The sequence below is a fragment of the Carcharodon carcharias genome, chromosome X (assembly GCF_017639515.1).
Source record: "Carcharodon carcharias isolate sCarCar2 chromosome X, sCarCar2.pri, whole genome shotgun sequence".
In the NCBI taxonomy this organism is placed as follows: Eukaryota; Metazoa; Chordata; class Chondrichthyes; order Lamniformes; family Lamnidae; genus Carcharodon; species Carcharodon carcharias.
In genome coordinates, this window is record NC_054507.1 from 6,523,647 (window position 1) to 6,545,796 (window position 22,150).

Genomic DNA, 22,150 nt, shown 5'->3' on the forward strand with positions numbered 1-22,150 from the left:
GTGGGTTATCACACTGTCCTTTCACATTCTGGGACTGGGTACATCGGGTTATCACACTGTCCTTTCACACTCTGGGACCTGGTGGTGCTTTGGGTTATCACACTGTCCTTTCACACTCTGGGACTGGGTGGTATAGTGGGTTTTCACACTGTCCTTTCACACTCTGGGACTAGGTGGTACAGTGGGTTACCACACTGTCCTTTCACACTCTGGGACTGGGTGGTATAGTGGGATATCGCACTTTCCTTTCACACTCTGGTCTGGGTGGTATAGTGGGATATCAGACTGTCCTTTCACACTCTGGGACTGGGTGGTACAGTGTGTTATCACGCTGTCCTTTCTCATTCTGGGACTGGGTATAGCGGGTTATCACACTGTCCTTTCACACTCTGGGACTCGGTGGTACAGTGGGTTATCACACTGTCCTTTCACATTTTGGGACTCGGTGGTATAGTGGGTTATCACACTGTCCTTTCACACTATGGGACTGGTTGTTACAGTGGGTTAACAAACTGTCCTTTCACACTCTGGGATTAGGTGGTATAATGGGATATCACTCTTTCCTTTCACACCCTGGGACTGGTTGGTGCAGTGGGTTTTCACACTGTCATTTCACGCCCTGCGACTGGGTGGTACAGTGGGTTATGACACTGTCCTTTCACACTCTGGGATTGGGTGGTACAGTGTGTTATCACACTGTCCTTTCACACTCTGGGTCTGGGTGGTACAGTGGGTTATCACAGTGTCCTTTCACACTCTGGGACTGGGTGGTACCGTGGGTTATCACACTGTCCTTTCACACTCTGGGAATGGGTTGTACAGTGGGATATCACACTGTCCTTTCACACTCTGGGACTGTGTGGTATAGTGGGTTATCACACTGTCCTTTCACACTCTGGGACGGGGTGATATAGTGGGTTATCACACTTTCATTTCACACTCTGGTACTGGGTGGTGCAGTGGGTTATCACACTGTCCTTTCACACTCTGGGACAGGGTGGTACAGTGGGTTATCACAGTGTCCTTTCACACTCTGGTACTGGATGGTACAGTGGGTTATCACACTGTCCTTTCACACTCTGGGACTGGGTGCTACAGTGGGTTATCACACTGTCCTTTCGCACTCTGGGCCTGGGTGTACTGTGGGTTATCACACTGTCCTTTCATACTCTGGGGCTGGGCTGTACAGTGGGTTATCACACTGACATTTCATACTCTGGCTCTGGGTGGTACAGTGGGTTATCACACTGTCCTTTCACACTCTGGGACTAGGCAGTACAGTGTGTTATCACACTGTCTTTTCGCACTCTGGCACTGGGTTGTACAGTGGTTTATCACACTGTCCTTTCGCACTCTGGTACTCGGTGGTACAGTGGGTTATCACACTGTCCTTTCACTCTCTGGTACTGGGTGGTACTGTGGGTTATCACACTTTCCTTTCACACTCTTGGATTGGGTGGTACTCAGGGTTATCACACTGTCCTTTCACACTCTTGGATTGGGTGGTACAGAGGGTTATCACACTGTCCTTTCACACTCTGGGACTGGGTGGTACAGTGGGTTATCACACTGTCCTTTCACACTCTGGGACTGAGTGGCACAGTGGGATATCACTCTGTTCATTGTTTCTAACAGGGTGGGTGGGTCAGCAAGAGAGTAATTGCTGGAAACCTGTGGCCAGCAAATGATTGCTTCTGCATTGATGGATGGCTGCCGATTGAGGGCGTGGTTAAAGTGCTCTGTCTAGCTTTGTAGAATTTGGGCTTTCTTTGTGAGCAGGGTTGACCGATCGGCCCTGAGGTTTGGCTAGAGTTCAGTAGACAGGGGCCTGTGGCCCAGTTTCCGAACATTGCAGGATCTCTTCCAGTCTTTGTGATGTGTGTGTGAGTGGAGTTCACCTGCTTCCTCATTCATCCAAGCGCCTTGTACCTCTCTGAGCTTACATCGGACAGCCTTGCTGTGATGGTTCAGTAGGGCTCGTGCCTGCATCGTGATGATTGGGTCTGAGGCAAACCCTGTAGAGGTGGTGTTGCCCCTCCAGCAGTTTCTGGATCCCCTCACCCTCAGTGCGGCGAGTGTCCGTGTTCGCTGTACACAAGCGACTCTCGAGTTTTTCTGAGAGAGATTCCTTCACGACTTCCTGTTTGATGCTTGTGGGACATTCTGGACCTTCACACTCTGAGAGTCTCTAGGGGGTTAGACCCTGATGTTTCATTTTGAAATGGGAATACGATAGTCAGAGCGGCAGTGACGCACATGGCTTTCATTACAGTGGCATCCTGCCCATCCTTCTACCTGGCACTGACACAGTTGGTTCGATGCCAGTGCATAGAACGGGGGGGTGGGGTGCATCGGAAAGGCCGTGTTGTGATTAGGGAAGTGGAAAACTGTGTTGGTGATTGAGGGCTCATTCTCAGCACACACCTTCAGCAGGGCACCCTCGCTGTTAACATTGCCAATCCCGTTTTTTTCCTGATGACCCCCTTCCGCACTCCTGGTGGTCCGCCCCAGCCCTTGTGTGGAAGTCTGACTCTGGCATGGTAGGAATCACGGGGCGGAGGTTATCGGAGCGAGTCTGTGAGAGCTGCCAGCCTTATCTTATGTGTCCCCCCCCGCCTCCCTTGCTGGCACTGCAGCACTCCCTCAGTAATGCGCTGGAGTGCCAGCCTGGGTGAAGTGCTCATGTTCCTGAAGCTGTACACAGACCCGTAACTTTCTGGGGGAAGCTCATGAGCCCTGGAGCAGCAGAGCACATTTAAAGTCTCGGAAGAAGAAGGCAGGGAAAGTCCAGAGGGACAATAAGAAAAGTGGTATGGAGGAAATGGACGTTTGATATGCTGCTTTTACTGCCTTCCAGGTCCGTACTGTAATCGTACGTGGGATGGGTGGTTGTGTTGGGATGATGCTCCTGCCAAATCGATGGTCATGCAGCAATGCCCTGATTACTTCCAGGACTTTGACCACTCGGGTAAGTCTGTAAACTGACATTTATCCACCCACTCCGTACATATCTTCACCTTCATAGTGACCCATGACCTATGCCCACGCAAAGCGCAAGGGGAAAAGCCCAAATATAGCTCCAAATAAAAACACACAATGACAGGCACCATCTTTCGGATTTGACGTGTGTCATGCCCTGGGCCATTGAGTGATGGAGATCCCGAAGCAGCCAGAGGAGGTTGAAGTTTTCATTGAAATATAGGAACTTAGGGACAGGAGGAGGCCCTTCAGCCCCTGGGGCCTGCTCCACCATTCATCAAGATCATGGCTGACCTGTGAGCTAACTCCATGAACCCTCCATTCTCCTGTATCCCACAGCAAAACTCTTTCAATCTCAGGTTTCAATGTAATAATTGATCTAGCATCAGTTACTGTTTGTAGGAGAGTGTTCTAAACTCCTGCCATCCTTCTGCGTGGACAAGTGTTTCCTAATTTCACCCTTGAAAGGTCTAGCTCGAAATTTCTGACTCTGTCCCCTTGTCCTAGGCTCCCCAACCAGCAGAAGTAGTTTCTCTCTATCGACCCCATCTGTTCCCTGCAATATCTTGAAAGCTTCAATCAATATCACCCCTAGGTTTCTAAATCCCAGGGAATACAACCCTAGTTTGTGAAATCTCTCCTCATAATTTAACCCTTGGATTCCTGCTGTCATTCTGGTTAATCTACACTACACTCCCTCCAAGGTCTATATCTGCTCCCTCAGGTGAGGTGCCCAGAACTGCTCACAGTGACTCCGGGTGTGGTCTAACCAGGGCTTTGTATAACTGAAACATGATTTCTACCCCCTTGTATTCCAGTCCTCTGGATATGAAGGTCAGCATTCCATTAACCTTTCTGATTGTTTTCTGTAACTGTTCATGACATTTTAATGATCCCTGTACCTGGGTCCTCGAGTCTCTTTGTTCCTCCACTGTTTCCAGTCCTTCATCATTTCGAAAGGATTCTGTTCTATTCTTTTTAGGTCTAAAGTGGATGACCTCACATTTACCAGTTTGCTCATTCAATTTAATCTATCAATAATCTTTGTCATTTTATGCTTCCTTCAACACTGTGCACAATGCCGCCTATCTTTGTGTCAATGGGAAATCTGGATGTGTGGGTTTCTATCCCATCATCTCAGCCCTTAATCAATACACTGAATAGCTGAGGCTCCAACACAGATCCTTGTGGGCCTCCACTAGTCATATCCTGCCAACTAGAGGAGCTGCCCATTATTCCCCCCTCTCTGTCTCCTTCTCATCAGCCAATCTGTCAGGTCAACAATTTGACTTCAATTCCATGAGTTTCAACTTTAGCTCAAAGTCTCTCATGAACGAATTTACCAAATCTCTTTCTGGAAGTCCATATAAATAACACCAATAGACAAGCCCCAGTCCGTTAGTTCAGTCATCTCTTCAGAAAAGTCAATTAGGTTTGTGAGTTATGTCATACACATTACAAATCTGGTTCTGTCTGATCATCTGAAAATGTTCAAGGTCAGTCCCCCTATCCTGAATTAGAGACTCCACTAATTCTCTGACAATAGATGGTGGACTAACTGGTCAATAACCTCCTGATTGTATTGGTGCCATTCCCTGCTCTCCCCCTGAACTGCAAAATTTCATCAGCTCTGCTTCTAATTTCCACCCTTCTCTCAACCTCGCCTGGTCCATCTCCGACTCTTCACTTCACCCCCTCGACTTCTCTGTCTCTGTTCCTGTGGATTGTCTGTTAAATAATATTCATTTTAAACTCATGGACTCCCACAGCTACCTTGACTACACTTTCTCACCCTGTGCTTCCTGTAAGGACTCGTTTCTCCATCTCTGCTGCATCTGTTGTAATATTGCAACCTTCCACACCAGTGCTTCTGGTATGTCTTCCTTTTCCTTAGCTGAGGATTCCCATCCAGTACAGTTGACAGAGCCCGCCACTGTGTCTGATTGATTTCATGCATTTCTGCTCTCACCCCTTCCCCTCTCTCCCAGAACCATGATAGTCCTCACCTTGTCCTCCTGTTCCACCCACCAGCCTCCGTATTCAACGGATCATCCTCCGTCATCTCCGCCATCTCCAGCATGATGCCACCACCAAACAAATTGGCCCCTCCTCCCCCTTTCAGCATTCTGAAGGGAAAGGTACCCACCACGATACCCTGGTCCACTCTCAGGTCATCCCTGACACCTCCTCTCTTGCCTGAGGCACCCTTTTGTACAAAGGCAGGAGATAGAACACCTGCCCTTTTGCCTCCTCTTCCCAGCCTCCACTCACACCCTTTCCAAGTGAAACAGTGATTTATTTATACTTCTTTCAGGCGAGTTTACTGTATTTGCTGTTTATGATATGGTCTCCTCTACATTGGGGAGACCAAATGTAGACTGGGTGACCTCTCTGTGAAACACCTCTGTTCAGTCTGCATGCAGGACCCCGAGCTTCCGTCCACCTCTCATTTTAATTCTCCATCTTGCTCCAACTCTGACCTTTCTGTCCTTGACCTGCTGCACTTTCCAGCGAAGCTCAATGCAAGCTCAGGGAACAGCACCTGATCTTTCGACTCAGCACTCTACAGCCTTCTGGATTCAATATTGAGTGTAGACTAATCTTTGCCACCATTTTGTTTCCTTTCTCTTTGCAGGTTTTGGTTTTACTCTCATTTTTCTGTTGTTTTTGCTTTTGGATGGTGGTTGTTTATGATCCTGCTACTTACACCTACTTTAGACACATTCTGGTTTCTTTCCTTGTCCGATTACCACTCCTTTTGGTCTTGCACTATGAATCCTCCTGACAGTTCATCTCTCCTGTCTTCCCCGCTATCACAGCCCATCCCTTTTGTTCTCCTGTCCACCCTGCATCAAACCTGTTTCATCTCAAATTTCTCCCAGTCCTGATGCAAGGTCATCCACCTGAACCATTAACTCTGTTCCTCTCTCCGCAGATACTGCTGGACCTGTTGAATGTTTCCAGCACTTTCTCTTTCTCGATTTCATAGCTCCATCATGGATGAGCCACAAGTTCACTCAGGGAAGATGGGAGCCTTTCTTTTTGCCCCAACCTCACCCCCGCCACAAAACACATATACTCTCCACCAGTTCAATTCCTGACCTGGAGATTGTCTCAGGTTGAACCTAGTTTACAATCTCAGCATCTTATTGGACCTCAAGCTAAATTTCAAAACCCCGTATATTCCCCATCAGAAAGACCGCCCATGTTTTAATGCAGCAAAATATCGTCCATCTCCACCCTGCCCCAACCCACAGAAAGCACATCTCAAGAATATGAACATATGAACATACTAACCAGGAGCAGGAGTAGGCCACTCGGCCCCTCTAACCTGCTCCACCATTCAATAAGGTCATGGCTGATCTGATTGTAACCTCAGCCCCACATTCCCACCTGCCCCCAATAATCTTTCACTCCCTCGTTAATCAAGAATCTATCTAGCTCTGCCTTAAAAATATTCAAAGACTCTGCTTCCACCACCTTTTCAGGAAGACTTCCTGAAAGACTCACGACTTTCAAGAGAAAACGTTTCTCCTCATCTCTGTCTTAAATGGGTGACCCCTTATTTTTAAACAGTGATCCCCTAGTTCTGGATTCTCCCACAAGAGGAAACATCCTCTCCACATCCCCCCTGTCAAGATCCCTCAGGATCTAAAGGGTTTCAATTAAGTCCCCTCTTACTCTTCTAAACTCTAGTGGATACAAGCCTAGTCTGTCCAACCTTTCCTCATAAGACAACCCGCCCATTCCAGTTATTAGTTTAAGAAAACAAAAACAGAAACAGAAATACCTGGAAAAACTCAGCAGGTCTGGCAGCATCGACGGAGAAGAAAAGAGTTGACGTTTCGAGTCCTCATGACCCTTCAACAGGACTGACCAGACCTGCCAGACCTGCTGAGATTTTCCAGGTATTTCTGTTTCTGTTTTTGTTTTGCATTTCCAGCATCTGCAGTTTTTTGTTTTTATATTAGTTTAAGAGAGTTCTTTTGGGTCCTGGTTGCTTCGACATACTATGAGCTGAGTGTCCTTCGAATTGCTAACCTCAGTTTCCCTCAACTAGGTCCTCATTTTGACCACCTTTCTATTCGACGAGCTTGCTTCTTGTGGTAAATCAAAGTTCCTCTGTATAGTGAATCAGATATATTTGTTTGTCTAAAGCTGTCTCTCTTTTCCCTGTTAGAAAAGGCAACCAAGATCTGTGCTGAAAATGGCTTGTGGTTTCGACACCCACAAAGCAATCGAACGTGGACTAACTACACCCAATGTACAGCCTACACCAGGGAAAAGCACAAGGTAAGAGACTCCCCTGAACCCTGGGCTCTTGGGCAAGGGACACCAAGCCGTATCCATTCATTTCCCATGGTAGAACACAACTGGCACAAGGAGCCCGATGCCTGCCCACAGTACCCATCAGCATCAACTGCAAAAAATGTTGGGCGATTTTGAGCAGGATTCACCTGAGCCCTGTTGATCTTTTCAAGAAATTGTGAGAACTCTTCATTCATCTGTCCTCTGAAAGGCTCTGGAGGTTGAGCCATTGCAATTTCCGGAACAGAACTCAGTCAATTTTTCAAAGGTAAAGAGACTCACAAGCTGCAGATCAAAAACAAGGACAAGATGATATCCACAACAGCTGGGATTCAATTATAAAGGAACAGAAAACCCTCCTCACTTTCCTATCACCTCACATCAAATCCCCACCCCTCCCCACCCCTCCCCACCCCTCCCCACCCCTCCCCACCCCTCCCCACCCCTCCCCACCCCTCCCCACCCACCTCCCCACTCACCTCCCCACTCACCTCCCCACTCACCTCCCCACTCCCCGCCCCACACACCGCCCAACTCCCCGCCCCACACACCGCCCCACTCTCCGCCCCACTCACCTCCCCACTCCCCGCCCCACTCACCTCCCCACTCCCCGCCCCACTCACCTCCCTACTCCCCTCTCCACTCTCCGCCCCACTCTCCGCCCCACTCGCCTCCTCACTCACTGCCCCACTCAAGTTTTCAAAGGTAAAGAGACTCACAAGCTGCAGATCAAAAACAAGGACAAGATGATATCCACAACAGCTGGGATTCAATTATAAAGGAACAGAAAACCCTTCTCCCTTTCCTATCACCTCACATCAAATCCCCACCCCTCCCCACTCACCTCCCCACTCTCCTCCCCACTCCCCTCCCCACTCCCCTCCCCACTCCCCTCCCCCACTCCCCTCCCCACTCCCCTCCCCACTCACCCCCCCACTCTCCGCCCCACTCTCCGCCCCACTCTCCGCCCCACTCACCGCCCCACTCACCTCCCCACTCACCTCCCCACTCACCTCCCCACTCTCCTCCCCACTCTCCTCCCCACTCACCTCCCCACTCTCCGCCCCACTCTCCGCCCCACTCTCCGCCCCACTCTCCGCCCCACTCTCCGCCCCACTCTCCGCCCCACTCTCCGCCCCACTCTCCGCCCCACTCTCCTCCCCACTCTCCTCCCCACTCTCCTCCCCACTCTCCTCCCCACTCTCCTCCCCACTCGCCGCCCCACTCGCCTCCTCACTCACTGCCCCACTCAAGTTTTCAAAGGTAAAGAGACTCACTAGCTGCAGATCAAAAACAAGGACAAGATGATATCCACAACAGCTGGGATTCAATTATAAAGGAACAGAAAACCCTCCTCACTTTCCTATCACCTCACATCAAATCCCCACCCCTCCCCACTCCCCTCCCCACTCCCCTCCCCACTCCCCTCCCCACACTCCTCCCCACTCTCCTCCCCACTCTCCTCCCCACTCCCCGCCCCACTCCCCGCCCCACTCCCCGCCCCACTCCCCGCCCCACTCCCCGCCCCACTCCCCGCCCCACTCCCCGCCCCACTCCCCGCCCCACTCCCCGCCCCACTCGCCGCCCCACTCGCCGCCCCACTCGCCGCCCCACTCGCCGCCCCACTCGCCGCCCCACTCGCCGCCCCACTCGCCGCCCCACTCGCCGCCCCACTCGCCGCCCCACTCGCCGCCCCACTCGCCGCCCCACTCGCCGCCCCACTCGCCGCCCCACTCGCCGCCCCACTCGCCGCCCCACTCTCCGCCCCACTCTCCGCCCCACTCTCCGCCCCACTCTCCGCCCCACTCAACTTCCCACCCACCTCCCCTTCACCTCCCCACTCAACTTATCACTCACCTCCCCACTCACCGCCCCACTCACCGCTCCACTCACCGCCCCACTCGCCTCCTCACTCACTGCCCCTCTCAAGTTTTCAAAGGTAAAGAGACTCACAAGCTGCAGATCAAAAACAAGGACAAGATGATATCCACAACAGCTGGGATTCAATTATAAAGGAACAGAAAACCCTTCTCCCTTTCCTATCACCTCACATCAAATCCCCACCCCTCCCCACTCACCTCCCCACTCACCTCCCCACTCACCTCCCCACTCACCTCCCCACTCACCTCCCCACTCACCTCCCCACTCACCTCCCCACTCTCCGCCCCACTCACCTCCCCACTCACCTCCCCACTCACCTCCCCACTCACCTCCCCACTCACCTCCCCACTCACCTCCCCACTCACCTCCCCACTCACCTCCCCACTCACCTCCCCACTCACCTCCCCACTCACCTCCCCACTCACCTCCCCACTCACCTCCCCACTCCTCTCCCCACTAACCGTTCCACACACCTCCCCACTCACCTCCCCACTCACCTCCCCACTCACCTCCCCACTCTCCTCCCCACTCTCCTCCCCACTCACCTCCCCACTCACCTCCCCACTCACCTCCCCACTCACCTCCCCACTCACCTCCCCACTCACCTCCCCACTCACCTCCCCACTCACCTCCCCACTCACCTCCCCACTCACCTCCCCACTCACCTCCCCACTCACCTCCCCACTCACCTCCCCACTCCTCTCCCCACTCACCTCCCCACTCACCTCCCCACTCACCTCCCCACTCACCTCCCCACTCACCTCCCCACTCACCTCCCCACTCACCTCCCCACTCACCTCCCCACACACCTCCCCACTCACCTCCCCACTCACCTCCCCACTCACCTCCCCACTCACCTCCCCACTCACCTCCCCACTCACCTCCCCACTCACCTCCCCACTCACCTCCCCACACACCTCCCCACTCACCTCCCCACTCACCTCCCCACTCACCTCCCCACTCACCTCCCCACTCACCTCCCCACTCACCTCCCCACTCACCTCCCCACTCACCTCCCCACACACCTCCCCACTCACCTCCCCACTCACCTCCCCACTCACCTCCCCACTCACCTCCCCACTCACCTCCCCACACACCTCCCCACTCACCTCCCCACTCACCTCCCCACTCACCTCCCCACTCACCTCCCCACTCACCTCCCCACTCACCTCCCCACTCACCTCCCCACTCACCTCCCCACTCACCTCCCCACTCACCTCCCCACTCACCTCCCCACTCACCTCCCCACACACCTCCCCACTCACCTCCCCACTCACCTCCCCACTCACCTCCCCACTCACCTCCCCACTCACCTCCCCACTCACCTCCCCACTCACCTCCCCACTCACCTCCCCACTCACCTCCCCACTCACCTCCCCACTCACCTCCCCACTCACCTCCCCACTCACCTCCCCACTCACCTCCCCACTCACCTCCCCACTCACCTCCCCACTCACCTCCCCACTCACCTCCCCACTCACCTCCCCACTCACCTCCCCACTCACCTCCCCACTCCTCTCCCCACTAACCGTTCCACACACCTCCCCACTCACCTCCCCACTCACCTCCCCACTCACCTCCCCACTCACCTCCCCACTCACCTCCCCACTCCTCTCCCCACTCACCTCCCCACTCACCTCCCCACTCACCTCCCCACTCACCTCCCCACTCACCTCCCCACTCACCTCCCCACTCACCTCCCCACTCACCTCCCCACTCACCTCCCCACTCACCTCCCCACTCCTCTCCCCACTCACCTCCCCACTCACCTCCCCACTCACCTCCCCACTCACCTCCCCACTCACCTCCCCACTCACCTCCCCACTCACCTCCCCACTCACCTCCCCACTCACCTCCCCACTCACCTCCCCACACACCTCCCCACTCACCTCCCCACTCACCTCCCCACTCACCTCCCCACTCACCTCCCCACTCACCTCCCCACTCACCTCCCCACTCACCTCCCCACTCACCTCCCCACTCACCTCCCCACTCACCTCCCCACTCACCTCCCCACTCACCTCCCCACTCACCTCCCCACTCACCTCCCCACTCCTCTCCCCACTCACCTCCCCACTCACCTCCCCACTCACCTCCCCACTCCTCTCCCCACTAACCGTTCCACACACCTCCCCACTCACCTCCCCACTCACCGCCCCTCTCCCCTCCTCTTTCACCTCCTCATCACAGAATCACACGGTGCAGAAGAGGCCCTTCGGCCCATCGAGTCTGCACCGACATGTGAGAAACACCTGACCCACCTACCTAATCCCATTTACCAGCACTTGGCCCATGGCCTTGAATGTTATGATGTGCAAGTGTTCATCCAGGTACTTTTTAAAGGATGTGAGGCAACCCACCTCCACCACCCTCCCAGGCAGTGCATTCCAGACCCTCACCACCCTCTGGGTAAAAAAGTCTTTCCTCACAGCACCCCTAAACCTCCTGCCCCTCACCTTGAACTTATGCCTCCTTGTGACTGACCCTTTAACTAAGGGGAACAGCTGCTCCCTATCCACCCTGTCCATGCCCCTCATAATCTTGTACACCTCGATCAGGTCACCCCTCAGTCTTATCTGCTCCGACGAAAACAACCCAAATCTATCCAACCTCTCTTCATAACTTAAATGTTTCATCCCAGGCAACATCCTGGTGAATCTCCTCTGCAGCCCCTCCAGTGCAATCACATCCTTCCTATAATGTGGCGACCAGAACTGCACACAGTACTCCAGCTGTGGCCTCACCAAGGGTCTATACAACTCCAACATGATCTCCCTACTTTTGTAATCTATGCTTAGATTGATAAAGGCAAGTGTCCCACATGCCTTTTTCACCACCCACTACCATGCCCCTCCACCTTCAGAGATCTATGGACACACACACCAATGTCCCTTTGTTCCTCAGAACTTCCTAGTGCCATACCATTCATTGAATACTTCCTCGTCAAATTACTCCTTCCAAAGTGTATCACCTCACACTTTTCAGGGTTAAATTCCATCTGCCACTTATCTGCCCATTTGACCATCCCGTCTATATCTTCTTGTAGCCCAAGACACTCAACCTCACTGTTAACCACCCGGCCAATCTTTGTGTCATCCACAAACTTACTAATCCTACGCCCCACACAGTCACCTATGTTGTTTATAGAAATGATGAATAATAGGGAACCCAGCACAGATCCCTGTGGTACGCCACTGGACACAGGCTTCCAGTCACTAAAGCATCCTGCTGTCATCACCCTCTGTCTCCTACAACTAAGCCAATTTTGAATCCACCTTATCAAATTACCCTGTATCCCATGTGCCTTTGCCTTCTTTATAAGTCTCCCATGTGGGACCTTGTCAAAGGCTTTGCTGAAATCCATATAAACTACATCAACTGCACTACCCTCATCTACACACCTGGTCACTCCTCAAAAAATTCAATCAAATTTGTTAGGCATGACCTCCCTTTGACAACGCCATGCTGACTATCCCTGATCAAACCTTGCCTCTCCAAGTGGAGATAGATTCTCTCCTTCAGAATTTTCTCCAATAGTTTCCCTACCACTGATGTGAGACTCACTGGCCTGTAGTTCCTTGGCTTATCTGTACAACCCTTCTTAAATAGCGGAACCACATTAGCTGTCCTCCAGTCCTCTGGCACCTCCCCCATGGCCAGAGAGGAATTAAAAATTTGGGTCAGAGCTCCTGCGATCTCCTCCCTTGCCTCCCTCAGCAGTCTGGGACACAAATCATCTGGACCTGGAGATTTGTCCACTTTTAAGCCTGCCAACACCTCCAATACCTTGTCACTCCCCATATCAATTTGCTCAAGAATCTCGCAGTCTCTCTCCCCGAGTTCCATACCTTCATCCTCATTCTCTTGGGCGAAGACGGATGTGAAATATTCATTCAACACTCTACCGATGTCCTCTGGCTCCACCCATAGATTGCCCCCTTGGTCCCTAATGGGCCCTACCCTTTCCCTGGTTATCCTCTTCCCATTGATATAGTTATAGAATATCTTGCGATTTTCCCTACTTTTACCAGCCAGAGCTTTCTCATATCCCCTCTTTGCTCTACTAATGGCTTTCTTAAGCTCCACCCTGCACTTCCTGTACTCCACTAATGCCTCTGCTGATTTGCTCCACATGTACCTGCTAAAAGCCTCTCTTATCCTTCTCAACGTATCCTGAATATCCCTGGTCATCCATGGTTCTCTGGGCTTGTTACTCCTTCCTATCACCCTAGAGGGAACATGTTGAGCCTGTCCCCTCCCCATTTCCTTTTTGAATGCCCCCCACTGCTCCTCTGCAGATTTCCCCACAAGTAGCTGTTCCCAGTCTACCTTGGCCAGATCCTGCCTTATTTTACTAAAATCCGCTCTCCCCCAATCCAAAACACTTTTTTGCAACTTGTCTATTTCTTTGTCCGTAACAAGCTCTTTCACTTCCTCATTCACCCCCTCATTCACTTCCCCACCCCTCTCCCCTTCACTTTCCCTGACCTCATCAGTCACTTCCTCTTTCACCTCCCCATTCACCTCCCCATTCACCTCACACCTCTGTTTGAATTTTTGAACAAGTGTTTGGTAAGACACTGCAGTGTAATCTTGACAGCAAAACTCAAGGTGACCTAAGGGACAGTGACAGCATTGAACCAAATTGGCAGAGGGCAAGAGAGTAGTGATGAACCGTATATTCCAACCCTGGAGAGACTGATGCATTTGTAAGAGCTGGGGATTAAGGCTACTCTAGCAATTATCTGGGCTTGGCTGTGCAGAGCACAATTTCAACATTTATAAATGAAATGAAACTCAGAGACATATTAAACAGTGAGCAGACAATAACAGGCTTCAGGAGGACGTAAACATGCCTATAGTCATGTGGCAGATTCAAGTTACAGAGAAATGTGAAGTGATGCAGTTTGGTCCAAAGAACAAGGAGAGAGAATATAAAATAAATGGTACAATTCCAAAGGAGCAGGGGAATGTAGGAAATAGGAACAGGAGTAGGCCATTCAGCGCCTTGAACCTCTCCTCCATTCAGCTCAGCCATGGCTGATAGTCTATCTCAATGCCATTATCCTACATGGTCCACATATATCATGATATTTTTACAATCTAGAAATCAATCGATCTCAGTCTTGGCAAAACAAGTGCAGAGGAGAGTGACCTGGTTGTTGGGGGAGGGGCACGAATCATTGAAGGTGGTAGGGCTGGCTGAGAGCGTGGCTACCCAAGTCCTGTTAGAGCCTTAGCTTGATCGGAGGAAAGCAGGTCAAATGCTAGGGAGTTGGGCTACCCCGTTATAAAACACTCACTCAGCTTCAGCTGGTGACTAATGTCCAGTTCCTAACACCACACATTCAGGAGGATATCAAGACGTTAAATTGAGGTGCAGGGGAGATTTACTCAGGTGGCTGCAGGGATCAGGGAATCCAGGTGAAAGAGACTCTCGGAAAAGGGAGGCTGTTAAACATCAAGGACAGGAGCTTAAGGGAAGGTGAGCTAGACATGGTCAAAATCATGACAATCAGTTACAAGGGAAAAGTAAGGATACGCTGTCCCAGTGGCAGATGGGTTGGTAGCCATATCGCACAGATTTCAAACAATAGACACAACACAGGAAATGTGTTGGGAAGAAAATGTGCACAGCAGCATGTCAATATCTGGCCTGTACTGTCTGTAATTTCCACCCACACTGTCCCCATCAAACACTCCCAGGACAGGTACAGCACAGGGTTAGATACAGAGTAAACCTCCCTCTACACTGTCCCCATCAAACACTCCCAGGACAGATATAGCACGGGGTTAGATACAGAGTAAATCTCCCTCTACACTGTCTCCATCAAACACTCCCAGGACAGATATAGCACTGGGTTAGATACAGAGTAAAGCTCCCTCTACACTGTTCCCATCAAACACTCCCAGGACAGGTACAGCACGGGATTAGGTACATACTAAAGCTCCTTCTACACTGTCCCCATCAAACACTCCCAGGACAGGTACAGCACGGGGTTAGATACTGGGTAAAGCTTCCTCTACACTGTCCCTATCAGACACTCCCAGGACAGGTACAGCACGGGGTTAGGTACAGAGTAAAGCTCCCTCTACACTGTCTCCATCAAACCCTTTCAGGGCAGGTACAGCACGGGGTTAGATACAGAGTAAAGCTCCCTCTACACTGGCCCATCAAACACTCCCAGGACAGATACAGCACAGGGTTAGATACAGAGCAAAGCTCCCTCTACACTGTCCCCATCAAACGTTCCCAGGACAGGTACAGCACGGGGTTAGATACAGAGTAAATCTCCCTCTACACTGACCCCATCAAACACTCACGGGACAGGTACAGGACGGGGTTAGATACTGGAGCCTGTCATCTTTTTAGCCCAGAGTGAAACTCTCCACGTTTCCTGTTACAGTTTTCTCATGGTGGGTGTTACTCTGATGTCCGCTCTGACATTTTGGGTGAGAACAGGACACTCGTAGACTCTCAGCCTTTAACTTCCCTCTGTTGTTGGAACAGGAAGTTGGATTTAGACTCTCAGACAGAGGAGAGGAAATTGGTGACTGAAAATATTAAAGCTGAACGACAAGTGACTGGAAACATGAATGGCTTGTTTCTTATGTACCTTCCAGCCAGGACTGCCAATGGCTGTCTCTAACTTTGGTCTTTGTCTATTTGCAGTCAGTATGGAACCTGTATTATTTGGCCATTACGGGTCATGGAATCTCCATCGTGTGCTTACTGCTTTCTCTTTGTATATTCTTCTACTTCAAGTAAGTTTATACTTTGAAAAATTTTGTACCAGAATAACTGAGTCGAACTGAAATGTGTGGAACCCAGTCATCAATCTCCCTGACTGGGCAAGGTCTCTCTAACGTTTTACCAAGTTTGTTGTGATTATAGCTTAGCTACAGTGTTCAGGCAGGAACAGTCTGGGGAAGGGCACAGTGGCAGGGTCCAAAGTTACCTCAGATCCAATCGCTGGGCTTCATGTGAAGCCATGTTCTCCTGATAATCAATGGAGTGAACAGGACAGGATTTGTGCCCTGCCTGCCCGTCTAACACTGCCCTGTTCAGGTGGCATCGGGGGGAGTAGGCTCTTGCCAGAAACAGGCAGTAGGTTCATGTTGATTGGCGCTGAAGGCGGGTCCCATTTCCCATGATTCCCAGCAGGGCGACACACTGCCTGACTGGGCTGTGTCCTTACCGGACGGTTGCATTCTTCATTCTTTCCACATGCGTCGATGGAGCCTCCAGGGGAGAATTATCTTTCATGAGCCTTTTGATCTGTGTGTTTATTTTGGCAGCATTTTTCTTTCAAACTGTTTCTCCCAAGAGTTTGAACTCTGCCATTTCATTTGATGCAGTTCCTGTTAGCATCATGGGTATTCCCGTGGAAATATTGACATCTTTGTTATTTGGAGAAGGAACAGTGGGAAATAAGAGGGGGTTTCCGGGTGGGCCATCAGGACCTCCCACTCACTATTACCCCCAACCCACATATATGGATAGAGGCGCATGTCCCCGGATTTCTGAGGGGAAACGATAGTCCAGGATGCCTGGTCGCCCTAGTAACCTGAGTCTTTCAATGCTGACAGACGAAAGGAATCAGCCCCGAATCGAATGTCCAGGACACATTCCGCGATGTAAATGATTTTTAAACAGCGCGGCACTCAACATTTTCAGATCAAAGCTCAGTACAAGGTTCCCGTTGAGGGGCAGCTAGTGTATTAGATATTCTACTAGCAACTTGGAATAAAATATCCCAGCCAGTCTAATCCCACTCTCCCACTCACTCCCCATACCCTTTAATATCCCACCCAGTCTAATCCCACTCTCCCCCTCACTTCCCACACCCTTTAATATCCCACCCAGTCTAATCCCACTATCCTCACTCCCCGCATCCTTTAATATCACACCCAGTCTAATCCCACTCTCCACCTCACTTCCCACTCCCTTTAATATCCCACCCAGTCTAATCCCACTCACCCCCTCAATCCCCACATCCTTTAATATCCCACCCAGTCTAATCCCACTATCCTCACTCCCCACACCCTTTAATATCCCACCCAGTCTAATCCCACTCTCTCCCTCAATCCCCACACCCTTTAATATCCCACCCAGTCTAATCCCACTCACCCCCTCACTCCCCACACCCTTTAATATCCCACCCAGTCTAATCCCACTCTCCCCCTCACTCCCCGCACCCTTTAATATCCCACACAGTCTAATCCCACTCTCCTCACTCCCCACACCCTTTAATATCCCACCCAGTCTAATCCCACTCTCCCCCTCAATCCCCACATCCTTTAATATCCCACCCAGTCTAATCCCACTCACCCCCTCACTCCCCACACCCTTTAATATCCCACCCAGTCTAATCCCACTCTCCCCCTCACTCCCCACACCCTTTAATATCCCCCCCAGTCTAATCCCAAACTCCTCACTCTCCACACCCTTTAATATCCCACCCAGTCTAAACACATTGTCCCCCTCACTCCCCACACCCTTTAAGATCCCACCCAGTCTATTCCCACTCTCCCCCTCACTCCCCACACCTTTAAATATCCCACCCAGTCTAATCCCGCTCTCCCCCTCACACCCTGCTCCCTTTAATATCCCACCCAGTCTAATCCCACACTCCCCCTCACTCCCCACACCCTTTAATATCACACCCAGTCTAATCCCACTCTCTCCTCACTCTCCACACCCTTTAATATCCCACCCAGTCTAATCCCACTCTCCCCCTTAATCCCCACACCCTTTAAGATCGCACCCAGTCTAATCGCACTATCCTCACTCCCCGCATCCTTTAATATCACACCCAGTCTAAAGCCACTCTCCCCCTCACTCCCCACACCCTTTAATATCCCACCCAGTCTAATCCCACTCTCCCCCTCACTTCCTACACCCTTTAATATCCCACCCAGTCTAATCCCACTCTCCACACCCTTTAATATCCCACCCAGTCTAATCCCACTCTCCCCCTCAATCCCCAGACCCTTTAATATCCCACCCAGTCTAATCTCACTCTCTCCATCACTCCCCACACCCTTTAATATCCCACCCAGTCTAATCCCACTCTCCCCCTTAATCCCCACACCCTTTAAGATCGCACCCAGTCTAATCGTACTCTCCACACCCTTTAATATCCCACCCAGTCTAATCCCACTATCCTCACTCCCCGCATCCTTTAATATCACACCCAGTCTAAAGCCACTCTCCCCCTCACTCCCCACACCCTTTAATATCCCACCCAGTCTAATCCCACTCTCCCCCTCACTTCCTACACCCTTTAATATCCCACCCAGTCTAATCCCACTCTCCCCCTTTCTCTCCACACCCTTTAATATCCCACCCAGTCTAATCCCACTCTCCCCCTCACTCTCCACACCCTTTAATATCCCACCCACTCTAATCCCACTCTCCGTCTCACTCCCCACACCCTTTAAATATCCCACCCAGTCTAATCCCACTCTCCGTCTCACTCCCCACACCCTTTAAATATCCCACCCAGTCTAATCCCACTCTCCCGCTCACTCCCCACACCCTTTAATATCCCACCCGGTCTAATCCCACTCTCCCCCTCACTCCCCGCACCATTTAATATCCCACCTGGTCTAATCCCACTCACCCCCTCCCGCCCCACACCCTTTAAATATCCCACCCAGTCTAATCCCGCTCTCCCCCTCACTCCCTGCTCCCTTTAATATCCCACCCGGTCGAATCCCACTCTCCCCCTCCCTCCCCACACCCTTTAATATCCCACCCAGTCTAATCCCGCTCTCCGTCTCACTCCCCACACCCTTTAATATCCCACCCAGTCTAATCCCACACTCCCCCTCACTCCCCATACCCTTTAATATCCCGCCCAGTCTAATCCCACTCTCCCCCTCAATTCCCACACCCTTTAATTTCCTACCCAGTCTAACCCTACTCTCCCCCTCAATCCCCACACCCTTTAAGATCGCACCCAGTCTAATCGCACTCTCCACACCCTTTAATATCCCACCCAGTCTAATCCCACTCTGCCCCTCACTCCCCACACCCTTTAATATCCCACCCAGTCTAATCCCACTCTCCGTCTCACTCCCCACACCCTTTAAGATCCCAACCAGTCTAATCCCACTCTCCACACCCTTTAATATCCTACCCAGCGTAATCCCACTCTCCCCCTCACTCCCCATACCCTTTATATCTCACCCATTCTAATCTCACTCTCCACCTCACTCCCCACACCCTTTAATATCCCACCCAGTCTAATCCCGCTCTCTTCACTCCCTGCTCCCTTTAATATCCCACCCAGTCTAATCCCACTCTCCCCCTCACTCCCCGCACCCTTTAATATCTCACCCAGTCTAATCCCACTCTCCTCGCTCCCCACACCCTTTAATATCCTAACCAGTATATTCCCACTCTCCCCCTCCCTCCCCACACCCTTAAATATCCCACCCAGTCTAATCGCACTCACCCCCTCACTCCCCACACCCTTTAATATCTCACCCAGTTTAATCCCACTCTCCCCCTCACTCCCCGCACCCTTTAATATCACACCCAGTCTAACCCTACTCTCCCCCTCACTCCCCACACCCTTTAATATCCCACCCAGTCTAATCCCACTCTCCCCCTCACTCCCCGCACCCTTTAATATCCCACCCAGTCTAACCCTACTCTCCCCCTCACTCCCCACACCCTTTAATATCCCACCCAGTCTAATCCCACTCTCCCCCTCAATCCCCACACCTTTTAATATCTCACCCAGTCTAATCCCACTCTCCCCCTCAAACCCCACACCCTTTAATATCCCACCCAGTCTAATCCCACTATACCTCTCACTCCCCACAGCCGTTAATATCCCACCCAGTCTAATCCCACTCTCCTCACTCTCCACACCCTTTAATATTCCACCCAGTCTAATCTCACTGTTCCCCTAACTCCCCACACCCTTTAATATCCCACCCAGTCTAATCCCACTCTCGCCCTCACTCCCCGCTCCCTTTAAGATCCCACCCAGTCTAATCCCACTCTCCCCCTCACTCCCCATACCCTTTATATCTCACCCATTCTAATCTCACTCTCCCCCTCACTCCCCACACCTTTTAATTTCCCACCCCGTCTAATCCCACTCTCCCCCTCACTTCCCGCACCCTTTAATATCCCACGCAGTCTAATCCCACTCTCCTCATTCCCCACACCCTTTAATATCCTAACCAGTCTATTCCCACTCTCCCCCTCCCTCCCCACACCCTTTAATATCCCTCCCAGTCTAATCTCACTCTCCCCCTCACTCCCCACACCCTTTAATATCCCACCCAGTCTAATCCCACTCTCCCTCTCACTCTCCACACCCTTTAATATCCCACCCAGTCTAATCCCACTCTCCTCGCTCCCCACACCCTTTAATATCCCACCCAGTCTAATCCCACTCTCCCCCTCACTCCCCACACCCTTTAATATCCCACCCAGTCTATTCCCACTCTCCCCCTCAATCCCCACACCCTTTAATTTCCCACCCAGTCTAATCCCACTCCTCCCCTCAATCCCCACACTCTTTCATATCCCACCCACTCTAATCCCACTCTCCCTCCCAATCCCCACTCCCGTTAATATCACACCCAGTCTAATCCCACTCTCCCCCTCACTCCTCACCCCCTTTAATATCCCACCCAGTCTAATCCCACTCTACCTCTCACTCCCCACACCCTTTAATATCCCACCCAGCCTGATCCCACTCTCCTCACTCTCCACACCCTTTAATATCCCACCCAGTCATATCCCACTCTCCCCATCACTCCCCACACCCTTTATATCTCACCCAGTCTAATATCACTCTCCCCCTCACTCCCCACACCGTTTAATATCCCACCCAGTCTAAACGCACTCTCCCGCACACTCCCCACACCCTTTAATATCCCACCCAGTCTAATCCCACTATCCTCTCTCCCCGCACCCTTTAATATCCCACCCAGTCTAATCGCACTCTCCCTCTCCCTCCCCACACCCTTTAATATCCCACCCAGTCAGATCCCACTCTTCCCCTCACTCCCCACACCCTTTAATATCGCACCCAGACTAATCCCAGTCTCTCCCTCACTCCCCGCACCCTTTAATATCCCACCCTGTCTAATCCCACTCTCCCCCTCACTCCCCACACCCTTTAAGATCCCACCCAGTCTAATCACACTCTCCACTCCCTTTAATATCCCACCCTGTCTAATCCCACTCTCCCTCTCACTCCCCACACCCTTCAAGATCCCACCCAGACTAATCCCACTCTCCACACCCTTTCGTATCCTACGCAGTCGAATCCCACTCTCCCCCTCCCTTCCCATACACTTTATATCTCACCCATTCTAATCCCACTCTCCCCCTCACTCCCCACATCCTTTAATATCCCACCCAGTCTAATACCGCTCTCCCGCTCACTCCCTGCTCCGTTTAATATCCCACCCAGTCTATTCCCACTCTCCATCTCCAGCCCCTCACCCTTTAATATCCCACCCAGTCTAATCGCACTCTCCCACTCACTCCCCGCACCCTTTAATAACACAACCATTCGAATCGTACGCTCCCCCTCACTCCGCGCACCCTTTTATATCCCACCCAGTCTAATCCCACTCTCCCCATCACTTTCCACACCCTTTATATCTCACCCAGTCTAATCTCACTCTCCCCCTCTCACCCCACACCCTTTAATATCCCACCCAGTCTAATACCACTCTCCGCCTCCCGCCCCTCACCCTTTAATATCCCACCCAGTCTAATCTCACTCTCCCACTCACTCCCTGCACCCTTTAATAACCCAACCATTCGAATCGTACTCTCCCCCTCACTCCGCACACCCTTTTGTATCCCACCCAGTCTAATCCCACTCTCCCCATCACTCCCCACACTCTTTAATATCCCACCCAGTCTAATCCCACTCTCCCGCTCACTCCCCACACCCGTTTATATCCCACCCAGTCTAACTCACTCTCCCCCTCACTCCCC

General features: G+C 51.7%; 1 protein-coding gene across 1 annotated transcript in view; it reads left to right on the forward strand.

Annotated features, from left to right (window-relative positions):
- Positions 1 to 1,993: 1,993 nt before the first annotated feature.
- The window catches only part of LOC121273197 (calcitonin gene-related peptide type 1 receptor-like), a 184,631-nt gene continuing 164,474 nt past the window's right edge, over positions 1,994 to 22,150 (forward strand). Inside the window, exons 1-4 of the mRNA XM_041180187.1 lie at positions 1,994 to 2,090; positions 2,858 to 2,968; positions 7,160 to 7,272; positions 15,842 to 15,933. Of these exons, the coding sequence (XP_041036121.1) occupies positions 1,994 to 2,090; positions 2,858 to 2,968; positions 7,160 to 7,272; positions 15,842 to 15,933 (413 nt within the window). The remainder of the gene's footprint in view (positions 2,091 to 2,857; positions 2,969 to 7,159; positions 7,273 to 15,841; positions 15,934 to 22,150) is intronic.